General features: G+C 43.7%; 1 protein-coding gene across 3 annotated transcripts in view; it reads left to right on the forward strand.

Annotated features, from left to right (window-relative positions):
* ABHD2 (abhydrolase domain containing 2, acylglycerol lipase) overlaps nucleotides 1–14745 on the forward strand; it is a 103261-nt gene that overhangs the window by 25128 nt on the left and 63388 nt on the right. For 2 of the 3 annotated variants that reach the window (XM_025438521.3, XM_049108452.1), the window contains exons 2-3: nucleotides 23–123; nucleotides 2507–2706. In XM_025438521.3, coding sequence (XP_025294306.1) covers nucleotides 2513–2706 — 194 coding nt within the window. In that variant the 5' untranslated portion in view covers nucleotides 23–123; nucleotides 2507–2512. The remainder of the gene's footprint in view (nucleotides 1–22; nucleotides 124–2506; nucleotides 2707–14745) is intronic. The other variant, XM_025438522.3, reaches the window with a different exon arrangement.

The raw sequence follows: 14745 nt of genomic DNA on the forward strand, positions 1-14745 counted from the left end.
TGTGACCATCTAATCTTTTCAGCTTTTAGGTTAATTTGAATAAGAGATCTGACCTGAGTGGCCCAGCTGTACAACTCTTCAAGGACAGTTCATATTTGCAGTAGAGAGGAACCAGGGACATAGGTATGTATGGTTCAGACTTTTTGTTTGTTTCTCTTCTTCATTTCCCCTTATGTTACTAAGTAGGGAGAGGAAGTGGGAAGGGAGGGACTTATTTTTTTAATTCAATTAAGTTACACTCCTTGATGAACAAAGAAACTGGTAAAGCCACCTGCTGCATTTCTCTGTTCTCTTTCCACTAAAGGGGACAGGAAAGAGCATGTTAACAGCACCATGTCAGAGAAACTTTGGAACTCCTGCTGGATCTTATTTGGGGCATTTCATTCACTAGACTTAAAAATCCATATTAATGAACAGTAAGCTCTTGGATATTTGTCTCCTGCTGGCTTGACTGCCTTAGGTGGCAGGGCTCCCACCTATAGCACACTTTGTGGTGTTGTATGCATTTTTAGGCCACACATCCCTTGGAGAACCTGATTAAATCTGCAGATTGTCAATCTCGGGGTCGTGAGATCAAGCCCCGAGTCAGGCTCCAGGCTCAGCAAGGAGTGTGCTTGAGATTCTCTCCCTCTGACCCTCCCCAGAGCACATGCTTGCACTCTCTCTCTCTCTGTCTCTCTCTCAAATAAATAAATCTTTAAATCCACAGATCCTTACCACAGAAAACCACATATAAACATTCACATATAATTTCAGGGGGTTCCTGGACCCTAGAATCCTATAGGGAACCCACAGACCCCAAGTTAAGAATCCTTTTTTAGGGGTTTATAAAGAGCCAGCCTTTAAGGGACAATGGTCCTAGGAATGAGATTATACATCTCCTAAAGTTAGGTTTTTAAGGCAACTCTCAGGTCATAAAGGTTCAACGGTTGATGCAGCTGGAAGTATTTTTTTTTAAAGATTTTTATTTATTTATTCAAGAGAGAAAGGCAGAGACACAGGCAGAGGGAGAAGCAGGCTCCATGCAGGGAGCCCAACGTGGGACTCGATCCCAGGACTCCAGGACCACACCCTGGGCCGAAGGCAGGCGCTAAACTGATGAGCCACCCAGGGATTCCCTGGAAGTATATTTTGATTCAAAATCATATTGGATACATTTTTCTAAGTTATTTTCTTGTTCTGATGGTGGAAGGCTAGTTGAGTCCTGAACTATGATGGCCTTTCCTCACTGAGTTGGAACACCACACCTGCCAGAGGTCATCAGCTGTGTGTTCAGGTCCTGTGTTTGCCAACATCACCCTGACTTTAGAAAAGGGTCTCTCAGGCCTCTTTGGCCTCATTGTAGATCTCTGGAGAGTTCATTCGGTCATGCCCCACACACATTTTCGGGAGATTGTTTTGTCTTGCCCGTTCTGTCTGCACTGTTGGCCACCAGAGTCCTCGTGCTGACTGTTTTTAGCAGAGGCTACTTGACACCATTCCAGGGAAGCTGTTGCCATGGCTACCTTGGCTGTGAGTTAACAGCTCGTGGTTTCCCTGATTTTTAAGGTAACAGCTAATGTTCTGTTTTCCTGCCAAGGAGCAAAGAAAAGACTGGATTTTTGTTGCTGTTGTTGATGTTTCATTTTATGTATTTGGAGGGGATGTGTGTGTGTGTGTGTGTGTGTGTGTGTGTGTGTGTGTGTTATATACAAGGTAAAGCTACCTTAAAATTTAAAATATTAGGAGAGCTTGAGGAAAAGCCAGACCTGCATACACATTTCCTGCACTCCCAATTTTTAATTTTGGTCTGGATTTTGGACTAATGGCTATCATCAGGTACCTTCAATGGGGAAAGAAATAAGTGGAGTTCTGTTTCACTCTGCCTGAAACCCCCAGGCTCAAGGATCACTGACCCCCTGGACCAAGTCCAGACTTGATTCCAGCTCTACAACCCCTACCCCCCAACCCCCACAGCCCAGGAGCAGATGGCAGTCAGGCCCAAGTTGTTTTGTCTCCTCTTGCTCTAAAAGTAGGGGGTGGGGCCAGCAGGCCAGACCATCGTACCTGTGAACAGTAATCGTCCCTCCCATATCTCTGTCCCAGACTGTAAACATGATGCCTTACACACACCTGGTGCAGAGCCATTCAAGGCTGCCTGCTTGTGGAATTCCGTGTGCCACCTCCAGTCCAGCTGGAGCCTCTTTGGCTGGACTTCTTTCTCCTGCTCCCAAAAGATCCAAAAGATCAGCATTTTCTAATTTGCTTATCTTAGAAGTACTCATTAGATTTAAAAAAAAAAAAACAAAAACAAAAACAACTTAAACAGTTTATCAGTGCTCAAGACTGTGATTTGGGTTCGTGCCAGTTCATTGGTGACTTAAAGGCCGTGATGGCAATTGCCCTGAGTGGCCCTATGGACATATCTGGATTGTGACATGTCATCGCTAGATTTGCCTCTTAGTGTGGTGGGCTTCACCCCTCCTCACTGTGCTCCTAACCCTATGTGTGTGCTTCTGCTCCCCAGATCAAGATGAATGCCATGCTAGAGACCCCTGAGCTCCCGGCCGTGTTTGATGGGGTGAAGCTGGCTGCAGTGGCTGCCGTGTTGTATGTGATCGTCCGGTGTTTGAATCTGAAGAGCCCCACAGCCCCACCTGACCTCTACTTCCAGGACTCGGGGCTCTCGCGTTTTCTGCTCAAGTCCTGTCCTCTTCTGACCAAAGAGTGAGTATATCGCACACCCCACTGTATGCCCAACCGCTGATCTGTTTGGCTAGTACAGTGTTCAAAGAAGAATCTTCTCATGTTGTGTCCTTATGGCATCCATGTAAAGTAGTGTCATTAGTGTTAAAATAGCCACGGTCTCAATACAAACCTGGTGTTTGAATCCTGGAGGACAGGGGACAGGGTCAGCTTTTTTTTTTGCCTGGAAATATCCCTTCCTCCACACTGTGGTGTCAGCATCCATGATAAGGGCTTTGCAGAATGCAGTAGTCATTTTTAGGGAGATACAGAAAACTTGGATAGTATTCTAGGCCTTTATCAAGTACGCTGTTGCCAGTCTTAGGATGGAGGAACCATTTACCTAAAATAATTAATAAACAAAAAAAAGCACAGATTGACTGGTTGGGTACTCTCCATCCGCATTCTTGAAAAATCTACTGAATATCGTCTAAGAGAATATTTGCATTGTGAATAAACCGGGGTTTCCCTATGTCAGCCCCAGGACTATATTTTGGAGGTGGCAAGGGTGCCTCCTGTTTCTGCGAGGGGAAACATAGTGGCAAAGTAACAGGAATCTGCATTCCCTGTCATCCCCTATTTTCAAGAGGTGCGTGGTTAAATTTTTCCCCTCTTGATGTCCTCTGAATAACTCTGTCTTCCTTCAGGGCTCCGGTCAAGCCTGGAGCATGAAACATTCTCTGCTCTCCTGGATCTGAATTCCTTTATCCTCGCTCATTATTGCTGATTCACTGTTATGCTTCTTCAAACTGATACCATTCGGCCAAGCGTGCCTTAAAAGGGGAGCTGCTTATAGAGCTGTCTTACTACACTGTGTCCCCTCAGCATGAGGACTAAACTCAGTGAAGTTTCTAATACTCGGTAGATAGTAGTGGGAGCTTCCCCCCTCTCCTGATAGAATCTTTCACCGTCTCTGGAGTTGGAGACAATTGGGTAAATGATTTTCTTCTAAGAGTGGACAAGTGAGCAGCCGACACATCTGAGAGTTTGGGTTCTTGCTTTGTCTTGTGCAATTGTCTAGTTGATTTTTATATGCTCTCAGCCAAGGGCAAAGTGCTGCCATTGTGAGCTTTGGGTGTTTGCAGTGTTTGCATGGACTTTTCTCACTTTTAACAGTGATGCCAGGACCCAAAAGTTCCTATCACCTAAGAGTGACCTATAACTCAGTCACGTTGCCTAATACTTGTGTTGAGTGCCAGATACAGTATAAATGTCATCCTGTTGACTTTGGAGGGGGCTTCACGTCACTGTGGGAGCAGAGTAACCCCACAACTGGGTACTAGAAAAGGCAATCTTATTCAGCAGTGTATGCAGTGAAAAAGCGCCTCCCCTAGCAGGTGTGCACAGAATCTGTATGCTTTCTGCATCGGCCGGCATCATTCTTCACCCCTGAATTTAGAGGATTCACCAGTCTGGTCTGACAAGTAACATTTGCACCTATTCTCATTTTGAGTGGGACCCAGCTAGACCCAAGTCTCTCAGCCATCTCATTTTTAGAGAAGAAAACAAAAGTATTAAGTCAATATGTAAGTGAATAATGTAGATGAATGTGAAGTTCTACCCAGCATTGGTTCCTGAGTAACCAGAAGAAGCCACAGAAAAGCTACTATTGTCTAGGCTCCAGAAAGACACCATGGATCACTTGATCCTGTACTAATTGTTCAAAGTAAAAAAAAAAAAAAAAAAAAAAAAAAAAAAAAGGTTCAACATGGCAGGTTTTTACCTCTTTTCATATTTTCGTTTAAAAAAAAAAGCAAAACATTAAGTCCAACTGTTCTCTTTCCCATTTTCCCCCCTGGCACATACCCTCTCTGAGCTTTAGGTGCTGATGTGGCATTATGTGACTCTGTTGAGATGGCCCTGCCCACTCTTCTGGTGTGGAAGTGTGTCCTGGCCACAGATCTCCTTGGACCTCATGGCAGTGTCTACCACTGTACTACCCTTGTCATTAACCAGTCGCCTGATCTATCCTGGTAAAACCCAAATTAGGAAAGAGTGGAGATCAGCCTCAGTTACTTAGCTATGTCCCTATAGCAAAGGGACAAGTTCCCCAGAAACTGTTTCCTTCCAAGATCTGTCCCTTTGAGAAGAAAACCAGCCTCCTTAGAGCATGTTGGCACATTAAACAGCTAAATTTCAAACATCCAAGCTCTCTGACTTGACCATGACAAATGATTAAAGAACAAAAGGATTCACTAACCTCTTTTTAGCCTCTATTTTAACTAACCTCTTATTTAAAAAAAAAAAAAATTGTTTTAAAGTAGCCTCCACACTGGAGCCTAACACAGGGCTCAAGCTCATGACCCTGAGCTCAAGACCTGAACTGAGATCAAGAGTCAGATGCTCAACCGACTGAACCACTCAGGTGCCCCAACTAACCTCTTATTTTTTATTTAGGTTCTAATTTTAGGAATAACTATATCCTGCACTTATGTAGCTTATCATGAGAATGTCTTTACAATACTGCCTTTTATCCTCATTCATGCATTTTGAATTTGTTGAGTGTGTCTCATAGACATTGTGCATTTAATCTTCTTTTTTTTAAGATTTTATTTATTTCTTTGAGATAGAAAGAGAGAGAGCAAGCACAAGCAGGGGGAGCAGCAGAGGGAGAGGGAGAAGCAGACTCCCCACTGAGCCAGGAGCCCGATGTGGGACTCAATCCCAGGACCCCGGGATCATGACCTGAGCCGAAGGCAGCCACTTAACACACTGAGCCACCCAGGTGCCCCAGCATTTAATCTTTTTTTTTTTTAAGATTTTATTTATTTATTCATGAGAGACACATAGAGAGAGGCAGAGACACAGGCAGAGACAGAAGTAGGCTCCATGCAGGGAGCCCGATGCGGGACTCGATCCCGGGTCCTCAGGATCACACCTTGGGCTGAAGGCGGTGCTAAACCGCTGAGCCACCGGGGCTGCCTGCTTTTAATCTTTTTAATGACTTTGACGTTAGACTCATTTTTCCTCTCATTTGAAGAAACTTCCCAGGAGCAGAGAGGGTAACTGAATCCAGTCTTGATCCCTCTCTTATCTGTGGGCAAGTGGACAGACTCTTCCCAGGGTACAGAGGAAAGAAGTGAGCAGAGAGCATAAGGGGCCGGCCCGAGATGAGAGCCTTTAGCAGGACTGGCCCCAGAGTGGCCTTCGAATTCCCACGTGACCCTCTTTCTATTTTAATCCCTCTGTCAGAAGCCACTGTCCTTCATGTTCTTTCTCTGTGTCACATTTCTGTAACAGCCTCCATATATTTGAAGCTGAGGGCAGGAAACATGTCTGTTATGGGTAAAAGTGCTTCTCTTGAGACTTTGAAGATTTTTTTCCTAGAGGAAGCCTGTCTGCAGCCTTCACAAACAATTGTCTGGGCTAGAAAGTTCAGTTAACTGATTTACCACAAGCTAATGGTGTTACTCGGTAATCCTTACAGAAGGCAGGTTATTATGGTTATTATGACTTCTGTGTGGAATCAGAGCACATCCTCCTGCTGTTCTGGTAGAGAAAAAAAAGCTGATGAAAGGTGAAGATTGAAAGCATGTTATGAGAATGTTTTTTTCCTTTCTTTCAGCATTAAAGTTTACTTTTGAATCTGTTTAAGCTAATCTAGCCAAAGATACATTAGAAATGCATCTTTTAATGTCTAGAGGAAAACTTTGCTTACATGGGATGATGTGTCTCTTGTTCACTTAGCAACAGATCAATATTTATCTAGTGATTCACTTTTTTTTTTTATTCTCCAGAACTGTTTGCTTTCAGTAGAATGAGCAGACTAAAGCTTGGTTCAGAGTTTTGAGAAGATCTACATGATGTTACAAATCTCCACTTTTTTTGTGAATTAAAAATTTAATACATATTCATTTTCTAAAAACAAAAAATAAGGTAAAGCACATGAAAATCATCTATAGTTCTCCTACTTAGAGATATATCCCATTATTACTTGGGTGAATATCCCTGTGGGTTTTTTTTCTTTTGCAAATACTTCCCCCACCTCCCAAAATCAGGGATCTATATAGTGTTGGGTGGCCTGCTTTAATACTGAGTGTGCCATGGACATTTGCCACGCTGCTATGTATGCTCTAACATGCATCTAACAGCTGCAGAATTCTGTCAATCATTCAAATTTCCTAATGGCTGTTGGCAGCAGTGGTGTAGAGAAAAAGCCTTGAATTGAAATTTGGACTAGAATGGCAACCTACATCTTCTGCTTCTAAACTAGCCACAGAAACGTGGACCAGGTGACAGCCCGCCTGGCTCCTCCTGTATAAAATGAAACAGGCAGCATTCCCATGATGCCTTTTAGCACTAGCAACCAAGTCTAGTACCACTGTTGTCACTAAGCATCAGAGAAGTCCTCTTAGATGAAAGACCCGGGGGTGAGGGTCATGGCTACAGAGTAAGAACGAGAACCCAAGAGAAGGTTTTCTTGTGTATCTGCCTTCTCCTGATTGTTTCCACCCCTGCGTTCTATGTTGGGCTGGCACTAGCCCACTTGGACTTTTGTTTTCATAAGAACACTTTTTTCCCCAGTCTTTTTTGTGCATTCATGTTTATTATTTAACAAAATTGACTGATACCATACAAACTGTTCAGCAACTTGAAAATTTCAATTAGATACATACTGCATAAAAAATTCCATCGAGAACTTAAATTTAATGCCATTTCATCATATAAAGCATCATAACATATTTAACTAGTTTCCTATTTTATAGGGCAGTTGTTTTTCCCTTTTTATATCTTTGTAATTATAACCATTGCTGTGGTGGATACATATTTGGATCTGATTGCTTCCTGAATTCTTGTTAATCTATCTGCTATATAAAAAGATGTGCTCTGTTTAAGGAATTTTACATAAATTGCCAAACTGTCTTCTGGGGGAGTTTTCACAGGTTATAATCTCAGCAACATTGCTGGTTTCTCTTTTCTTCATATTTTTGCCTCTGTTTCATCATCTGCAAAACAGGAATAATAATAATAATATAACAATAAAATTCTTTCCCACTTCCTAGGCTTGTTAGGAAAACTGATTGCAATAGTATTTGCAAATGGTTTATTTAAAGAATTAGAAGCTTGAAGTTCCAAGGTCCTGGTGGAGAATTTTCCAATAACCTGCTATTCTGTGTCTTACTGTGTCTTCATTCAACCTATCCTGGAGTTGCTGATTCTCTCCCGTCCCCCCTCACTGACTTCTTATGTGCTAGACATCGAGCCAATCGCTTTACATTCAGTACAAATACAAGAGTCTGAACCCAAGTCAGCTTATGCAGTTGCATCTCTTATTTATCTATTTTATCCTGAAAGCTCCACATGCCTTATTAATCGTAAATAACAACTCTCCCTCCCAGATCTTCCAGCCTGCTCTGTGTAAGGCCCAGAAAAACCCAGGGGGGTTACATCAAGGAGGGGCATGGGGCATTCCCTTTCTTTATGTGCTCTAAATAGAAAGGTATTTTAAGCTATCATTTACGTATAGTACAATACACAAACCTTAAGTATACAGTTCAGGACCTTTTGCATATGTATCCACCTGTGTAACCACCACTCCCTTGGGCTTTTACATGAGTGCCCTGAGTCACATCCTTGCCTCAGCCCCACCCATGTGTCACAATACCACTTGAACTGGCTTCCTCAAGCACACCAGCACCCTACACATGCTGCAGGGTAACCCCAACCTACCTGTGCACCTCATCACCTCAGCATTCTCCCATTGCCCATTGAGTGCCTGTCTCCTGAGCTCCTGCCCTGGGCTATTCCCATATCTCCTCCTTTCTCTCTCCACCAAATTGCTTCTTACCCTGTAAGAAAACCTTAGCATCTGTTCTGAGAAACTTTCCCCGATTTCTCCCCACTCCTCTTCAGTCAGAATGAGCCCCCCTTCCTTCTTCCTGCCTGTGTGTTTCCTCAGCATGTAGCTTTGGTGTCCATTTATCACATTCCACCTTGTTTTATGGGAATTCATATCTATCTCTTTTCTTTATCAATAAAGTAGGTATATCCCAAATGCAGAGCCACATTCTTGATGAGACAGAACAGGATCTGTAGTGCTCCCAGATCTTCAGTATAATGCCATTCTGTCTTTTGTTTTCCTTCAACAGGCATAGGTCTGGGATATTCCCATTTTGGTGAGTGCCATGTGTGCTTGGGCAGGAGAAACCACACTTCTGCTTCCAGCTCACGCAACCAGCCCTGCCCAGGGGCACAGGCACTCCAGGGAATTGACTGTATCTTGAGCTCTGATGGAATTTTATTTGGGGTGGGGAGTCACTTACCCTGTTTCTGAAAGACATGGATTGTTGTTTCAGTCTTAAATTAAAGCAGGGCAACTCCAGATATATGACTAAAGGCAGCTTGCAGCCTCTACCCTTCCCTTGGGCCTTGTCAAAGTTTCCATCACCAAGCCCTGGTTTGGAAGTGAAGATAGGAAGCAGGTTCCCCATCTCTAGAAGCCTGCTGTTGAAATTTATATATTCCTTGTGGGAAGCCAGGCTTCTGGTTTTTCACTCATTAGCAAGCCTGTCTGTGTGGGTCGTAGTCTAGCTAAAGATGGAGGTATTTAGGAGTGTGGTGGAGTGCTTAGCTAATAGACCAGCCTAGAAACAGACAGTTGAAGGGCTTTCACTGGGCATAAGAGACAACCAGGAGCCCCTTCAGGGTCTGGAGAGGGGAAGCAGTGTGATCAAAACCACAGCCACATGATTGTAGGCTCTTTCTTTCCTGGACTAAAACATAACAGCTTTCTTCTGCACCCAGCTGCCACCTGTACTCATAAGACCTGGGTATTACTGTTCTCCGTGGGGTGTGAGGTATAGGAGACTTGGAGATGAGGGTGCCACCCATTCCAAACTGAGCTGAAAATCAAAAACCATAGCTGACGCTGCATGCATAGTGCCCTCTCTGTGCATTTCCTCTTTGAAGCTGCTTCAGATACTCGGGAAGAGAATGGCAGAAACACCATAACCTTTCCATAGACTGTTAATGGGTTTGTGATCTATGCTCTTCCCAGTTTCTTCTTTGCACTCACCAGAGTACAAACTCCAAACAAGAATCTTGCTGAACTGTTGCGCTCATTATAATTAGTTCCCATGTTTGGTTTCCTGCCATGAGCCTTGGTTAACCAACATCTGAGGAGTTACTCCTCTGGTTCCATTGTTGGAGGTATTAAAGAAGGTTTTTTTTTTTTTTGAGAGGGGCAGAGGGAGAGAGAGAATATTAAGAGGCTCCCATTGTGTAGCCCAATTCGGGGCTCGATTTCACCCCCCTGAGATCATGTACAACCTGAACCGAAATCAAGAGTCAGACACTTGGAACCAACTGAGACACCCAGGTACCCCAAAAAGGATTATTTCTAAAAACTTTTTCATTATAGAAAAAGAGGTACTTTCTAGAGGCACTTTTTTGTTGGTTTTTGCACAACTATGCTAATTATTTCTGAGACAGCAGAGCAGATCTGCTTTTGATTTTTCTCTCAAACGGTATCAGTTCCATCCCTCTTGCTTCTTACATCTTCTACTTCCTAACAGTAAATATTCATTTTTCTTTTATTCTCTCAATAAAAGCCTGATTCTATATATAAAAATACTGTATTTGTCACAGATGTGCAAGATACACAATTTTTGTGTACCAAGGATGTATTAAATAATTAGAGGGGCACTTGGGTGGCTCAGTCATTTAAGAGTCTTGACTCTTGACTTTGGTTCAGATCATGATCTAAGGGTCATGAGATTGAGCCTCACGTTGGGTTCCATGCTTAACAGGGAGTCTGCTTGAGATTCTCTCTCCCATTCCCTCTGCCCCTCCTCCTGCTTGAGTATATTCTCACTCTCTCTCTCTAAAAGAGAGAGAGAGATTTTAAATATCTAATATCTAATATTTTAAATATCTAATATTTTAATATTATTGATATTTAAATATTTAAATATTTTAAATATCTAATAATGACTTTAATTAATATTAAAATATCAAATATTTTAAATTAATTAATTAATTAGAAGTACACTACAGAGAAAAGCACTAATTCAGATCACTCTGATAGTGCAATATTGAGTTATTGGAGACCCTCCACTCCTCGCATTTTCCTTCCTTGCTTCCTCTTGTAAGGCTGCCCATTTGCAGCAGCAGTGCCAGAGGAGACATTAGGGTGAGGGGCTTGGGTACAGACAACTGATGTGTGCAGTCTTCAACAAGACACTGTGTAAACGCAGCTTCGCACACTCCCTTCCAGTCAGATTGCTGCCCCTGGGCCCCTTCTGGGAAATTCTGGAGCCAGAGCAGCTTATTTATAGTGAGTTCAAGTTGAGAAGAATTTCATTATTTGGGGCTTAAATTCCTCTTAATTCCCTCTTGTTCACAGACACATTCCAGATCAGATTTTGATCCTTTCCTCCTTGGCTGAACACTACAGCTTTGTGCTTTTTATAGGATAAACTCCTAATTGCCAAGTGTCTTAATTCCACTGACCTAATGTTACCCATTGTAAGAACTGTGCAAGTATTTCCTTAGATACTTGTGGTGAGCCATTAACAATTGATAAGTCGATCTGTAGTGCTCCCAGTGCGCTCCTTCTGTAGGCACCAAGCCTTCAGAGCACACTCACCTGGAAATCTACATTGTAAAAGAACTCTTGAAGGATGAAATATTCAAAATCATCTTTACTAGGACCAATTATTGATGGTCAGCATGAATGAGGTCACGTTTTCAGACAACTTCGTCTTAAAATTGCTTGTGTTTCTAATGAAATGACCCAAACCCAAATTGTCAAGGTGAGAATTACTAAGCCCAGGACACTGTCTTCCGTGCCCACACTAACCAAACAACCCAGTTTTCCCAGAACTGATGGGTTGTAGAACATGGGGCTTTCAGTGCTAAAACCAGGGAAGTACCAAACAGGGGTGAGTTGGTCCCTCTGTCTGTTACTCACTGTCTTCTGCCCTCAGATAGTGAGGTTTTTATAAATGGGTATGCATTTAGGTGCAAGTAGTTAGTTCACCAGGATCCAGGTTTAATTTAACTCTCAAATGTTGCCCAACTGCACGGTCTCTGCCCTAGCAGGTCACCTGTCCAGCAGGAGGCCAGGAGGAAAGTGCTATCATCCTTGAGGCCACTTGTATTGAATTAAGATGACCAGGCCGAGGCTATGGAGAAATTCTAAGCTGTTCTTTTTCTCTGCCCACTGCCTGCCTGGCACATCTCCCTTCATTATGACAGATAGTTCACTTTATACTATAGAACAATATCTAATTTTTATAACATTTTTAAGTGGGCTCCATGTGGAGCCCATTGTGAGTTTGAACTCACGACCCCAAGTTCAAGACCTGAGCCCAAATCAAGAGTCAGATGCTCAACCAACCGAGCCACGTAGGTGTCCCAGAACAGTGTCTACTTTACTGATACAGTATAATTAGGACAGTAACATGGACTGTTTTCTAGAGGGTGAGTGAGTGGGATCACTGCTTCCATGCAGCACTGTGGTGAAGAGCGAGCTGACTGCAGTTTGTCCTCATCTGAGGCACAAATGCAGGAAGTCTGCTCCTCCTCAGCAGCCTCAAGAATAACCTCCCTGCAGATGGAGTCTGTCCAGGGCACTGGGCCTTAGGATCACAATCTACCAGGTAGCAGAATATTCACTCAAGGAAGGAATTTTCTGGGGTTTCTAAAGGAGATCTGCCACTCCATGAAGTCCTAGGAAACGAAGCTTTTACTGCTACAAAAAGATAATCCTTGACGAATTGATGTTTCATGTGATTGGATGCAGTGCCCTCCCTGTTGCCACCAGGGCCGTGTGCTCCTATGAACTATTCATCTGCCCAGCATGGCTGCCTGTGGTGCAGTCTCTCCATGATCCACGGAAATGAGTCAGCTCTTGTGGCAGCTTTTGAACCACCCCAAACCTGTGCCCATGCCAGTTTCTAATCATGGAGTGAGGGCTCTAGGTCAGCCAAACAGCTTCCCTTCTGAGGTAACCATTAAAAGAGGCCATCACCCAGAACATTTGGGAAGCCTTCTTGCCTGGAGGACAGTGGTTGATCCAGAACTATCTGTGGCCTCCTGGGAAGGGAGAGATCCATGAGAAGCAGCAGGTTGTGTATTTTTCCACCTTTCTGCTGGCTACTAATGCCATTGCCACAACCAACCTGACATTTCTGTGACTTGTAGCACCAGCTGGCAAGACCCTGAACTGGTGTTTTCAGCCAGATCACAAAAGCTTGAAAACTAATTCCTTACTAATATGAACTAAGAAATTGTGTGTATGTGTGTGTATATATATATATATTTTTTTTTTATTTGAAATCTGCCAAGCCATAACAGTTGGGACTTCTCCTTCCTCAGCATTTCAATAAGGGAAATTCCTCTCAGTGAATAAGTAGACCTCTATATTTTTTGAGTTTAGACAATTAATCTTTAGTACCCTGCTCTTCCAGTCTCTTCACATGTGGCCATCACACTCATCCCCTCTCATACACACATAATCCTTTTTCTCATATTTCCACCTTCCATGTCCATCAAAATCCTGTCCATCCCTCAAGGTTGCCTCATATGCTGGCTCTTCCCATAACTCTCCAGCCCTGACCCTGTGCTGTCCCTATGGCTCCTACCTGACGACAGGAAGAGAAACAATATCTTTCCATGTGTGTATTTCTTTTTGGATCAGCTCTATTCTGAGAGGCTTAAGGAGGATGACTGTCTTAAGATTTTCTGAATTTTCTATGGCTGCTATGTTGCACACACTCAGTGTACACTAATGTTTGTAGATACCTTTGGTAGGAACCCATGTGATGAAGTGTCAGAATGAACAATTCAGTTAAACGCTAAAAGAATTTAGAGAAAAAGGGAGATAGTACTGTGGAGGCTTGGATGTTGAGGTTTTGAGTGACCCTGTGAGATGAGTTGACTTGGATGAGTGGGGCGATATGGGTAAAGGTAGAGAGGTCAGTGTGAGCAAGAGCCAACACTTCTGATAGAAAACCAACTTTGCTCTCCAGGCCAGCACTTCTCATCTACCCACTTTTCTTTCTTTGTCCTGTCAGCCTTCCAGCCAGCCTGCTTGGGTAAGGATTTGGCACATTTTCTCATTATCACTGGTTTGCCCTGACCTCGAAGCCACTCTGCTCCTAGTCCCATGCCCCCAGATCCTCAGATCTTCATGTGGCTGGACTCAGACCAGCTCTCTTGTGATTCCTAAAGATCTTCTTGATGCTCTTTGTGTGGCCTTTGGACCTGCCACCCTCTCTGCCCTTTGCTCACTGTGCCCTTGGTTTTGTTTGCTTCTGTGCTCTAGCCCCATCACTGGCTTGGTCTCCACAGCTGCTTCCTGGCCAGTCCATTGCCAAGCCCCTATGTCAGGAGGTGGTGTGACAAGAGCTGTCTGATTATAGCAGAAAGCCCTGGTCTTTGGGAGAGAAAGAGGTCAGGATCACATGGGGGCTCAAATTTCCAGAAAGGAAGAGTTTGGATTTGATCCCATAAGCACTTGTGTCATTAGGAAAGAATGGGAATCAGTTAGGTGTGGTGGATAATGGAATGTCCTTGGGTGTTGGCAAAAAGGGCTGAATCACAGATAATGTTAAGGTTGCTGAACAGCAGAGAGAATAGATTGGTGAACAGAAATAGAGAAGTCACAGGGAAGCTGCTTTCTGAGAGAAAGTGGTTTAGTTTTGGACACTCTGTGGGATGTGCAGGTGGGCAGGCATCAATGTGGCAGCAGAGCTCCTGTATGAGCTGAAGGCCAGGCTCCAGATCAGCTGCCAGCCCGGGATACGAAAGCAGAGAGCAGGAGAGAGACTGAGGATTGGTGGCCCATGGCAGGTTAGGGCAGGAGGAAGAGCCAGTGAGGGAGCCAGAGACAGGCAGTAAGACAGGTTCAGAGGAGAAGCAGGAGCCTTGAGTGTCATAGAAGCCAGAGAAGGAAGGCATCAACCACAGAAAGGAATGGTGAGGGCCAACCAGAGGCCTTTGAGCTGCACCAGAATGACAAGGGGACTTTGAGGCTGACTGTTGCAAAGGGTGAGGAAAGAAGTCAGCTTAGAGCCA

Source organism: Canis lupus, chromosome 3 (genome assembly GCF_003254725.2).
Source record: "Canis lupus dingo isolate Sandy chromosome 3, ASM325472v2, whole genome shotgun sequence".
Lineage (NCBI taxonomy): Eukaryota > Metazoa > Chordata > Mammalia > Carnivora > Canidae > Canis > Canis lupus.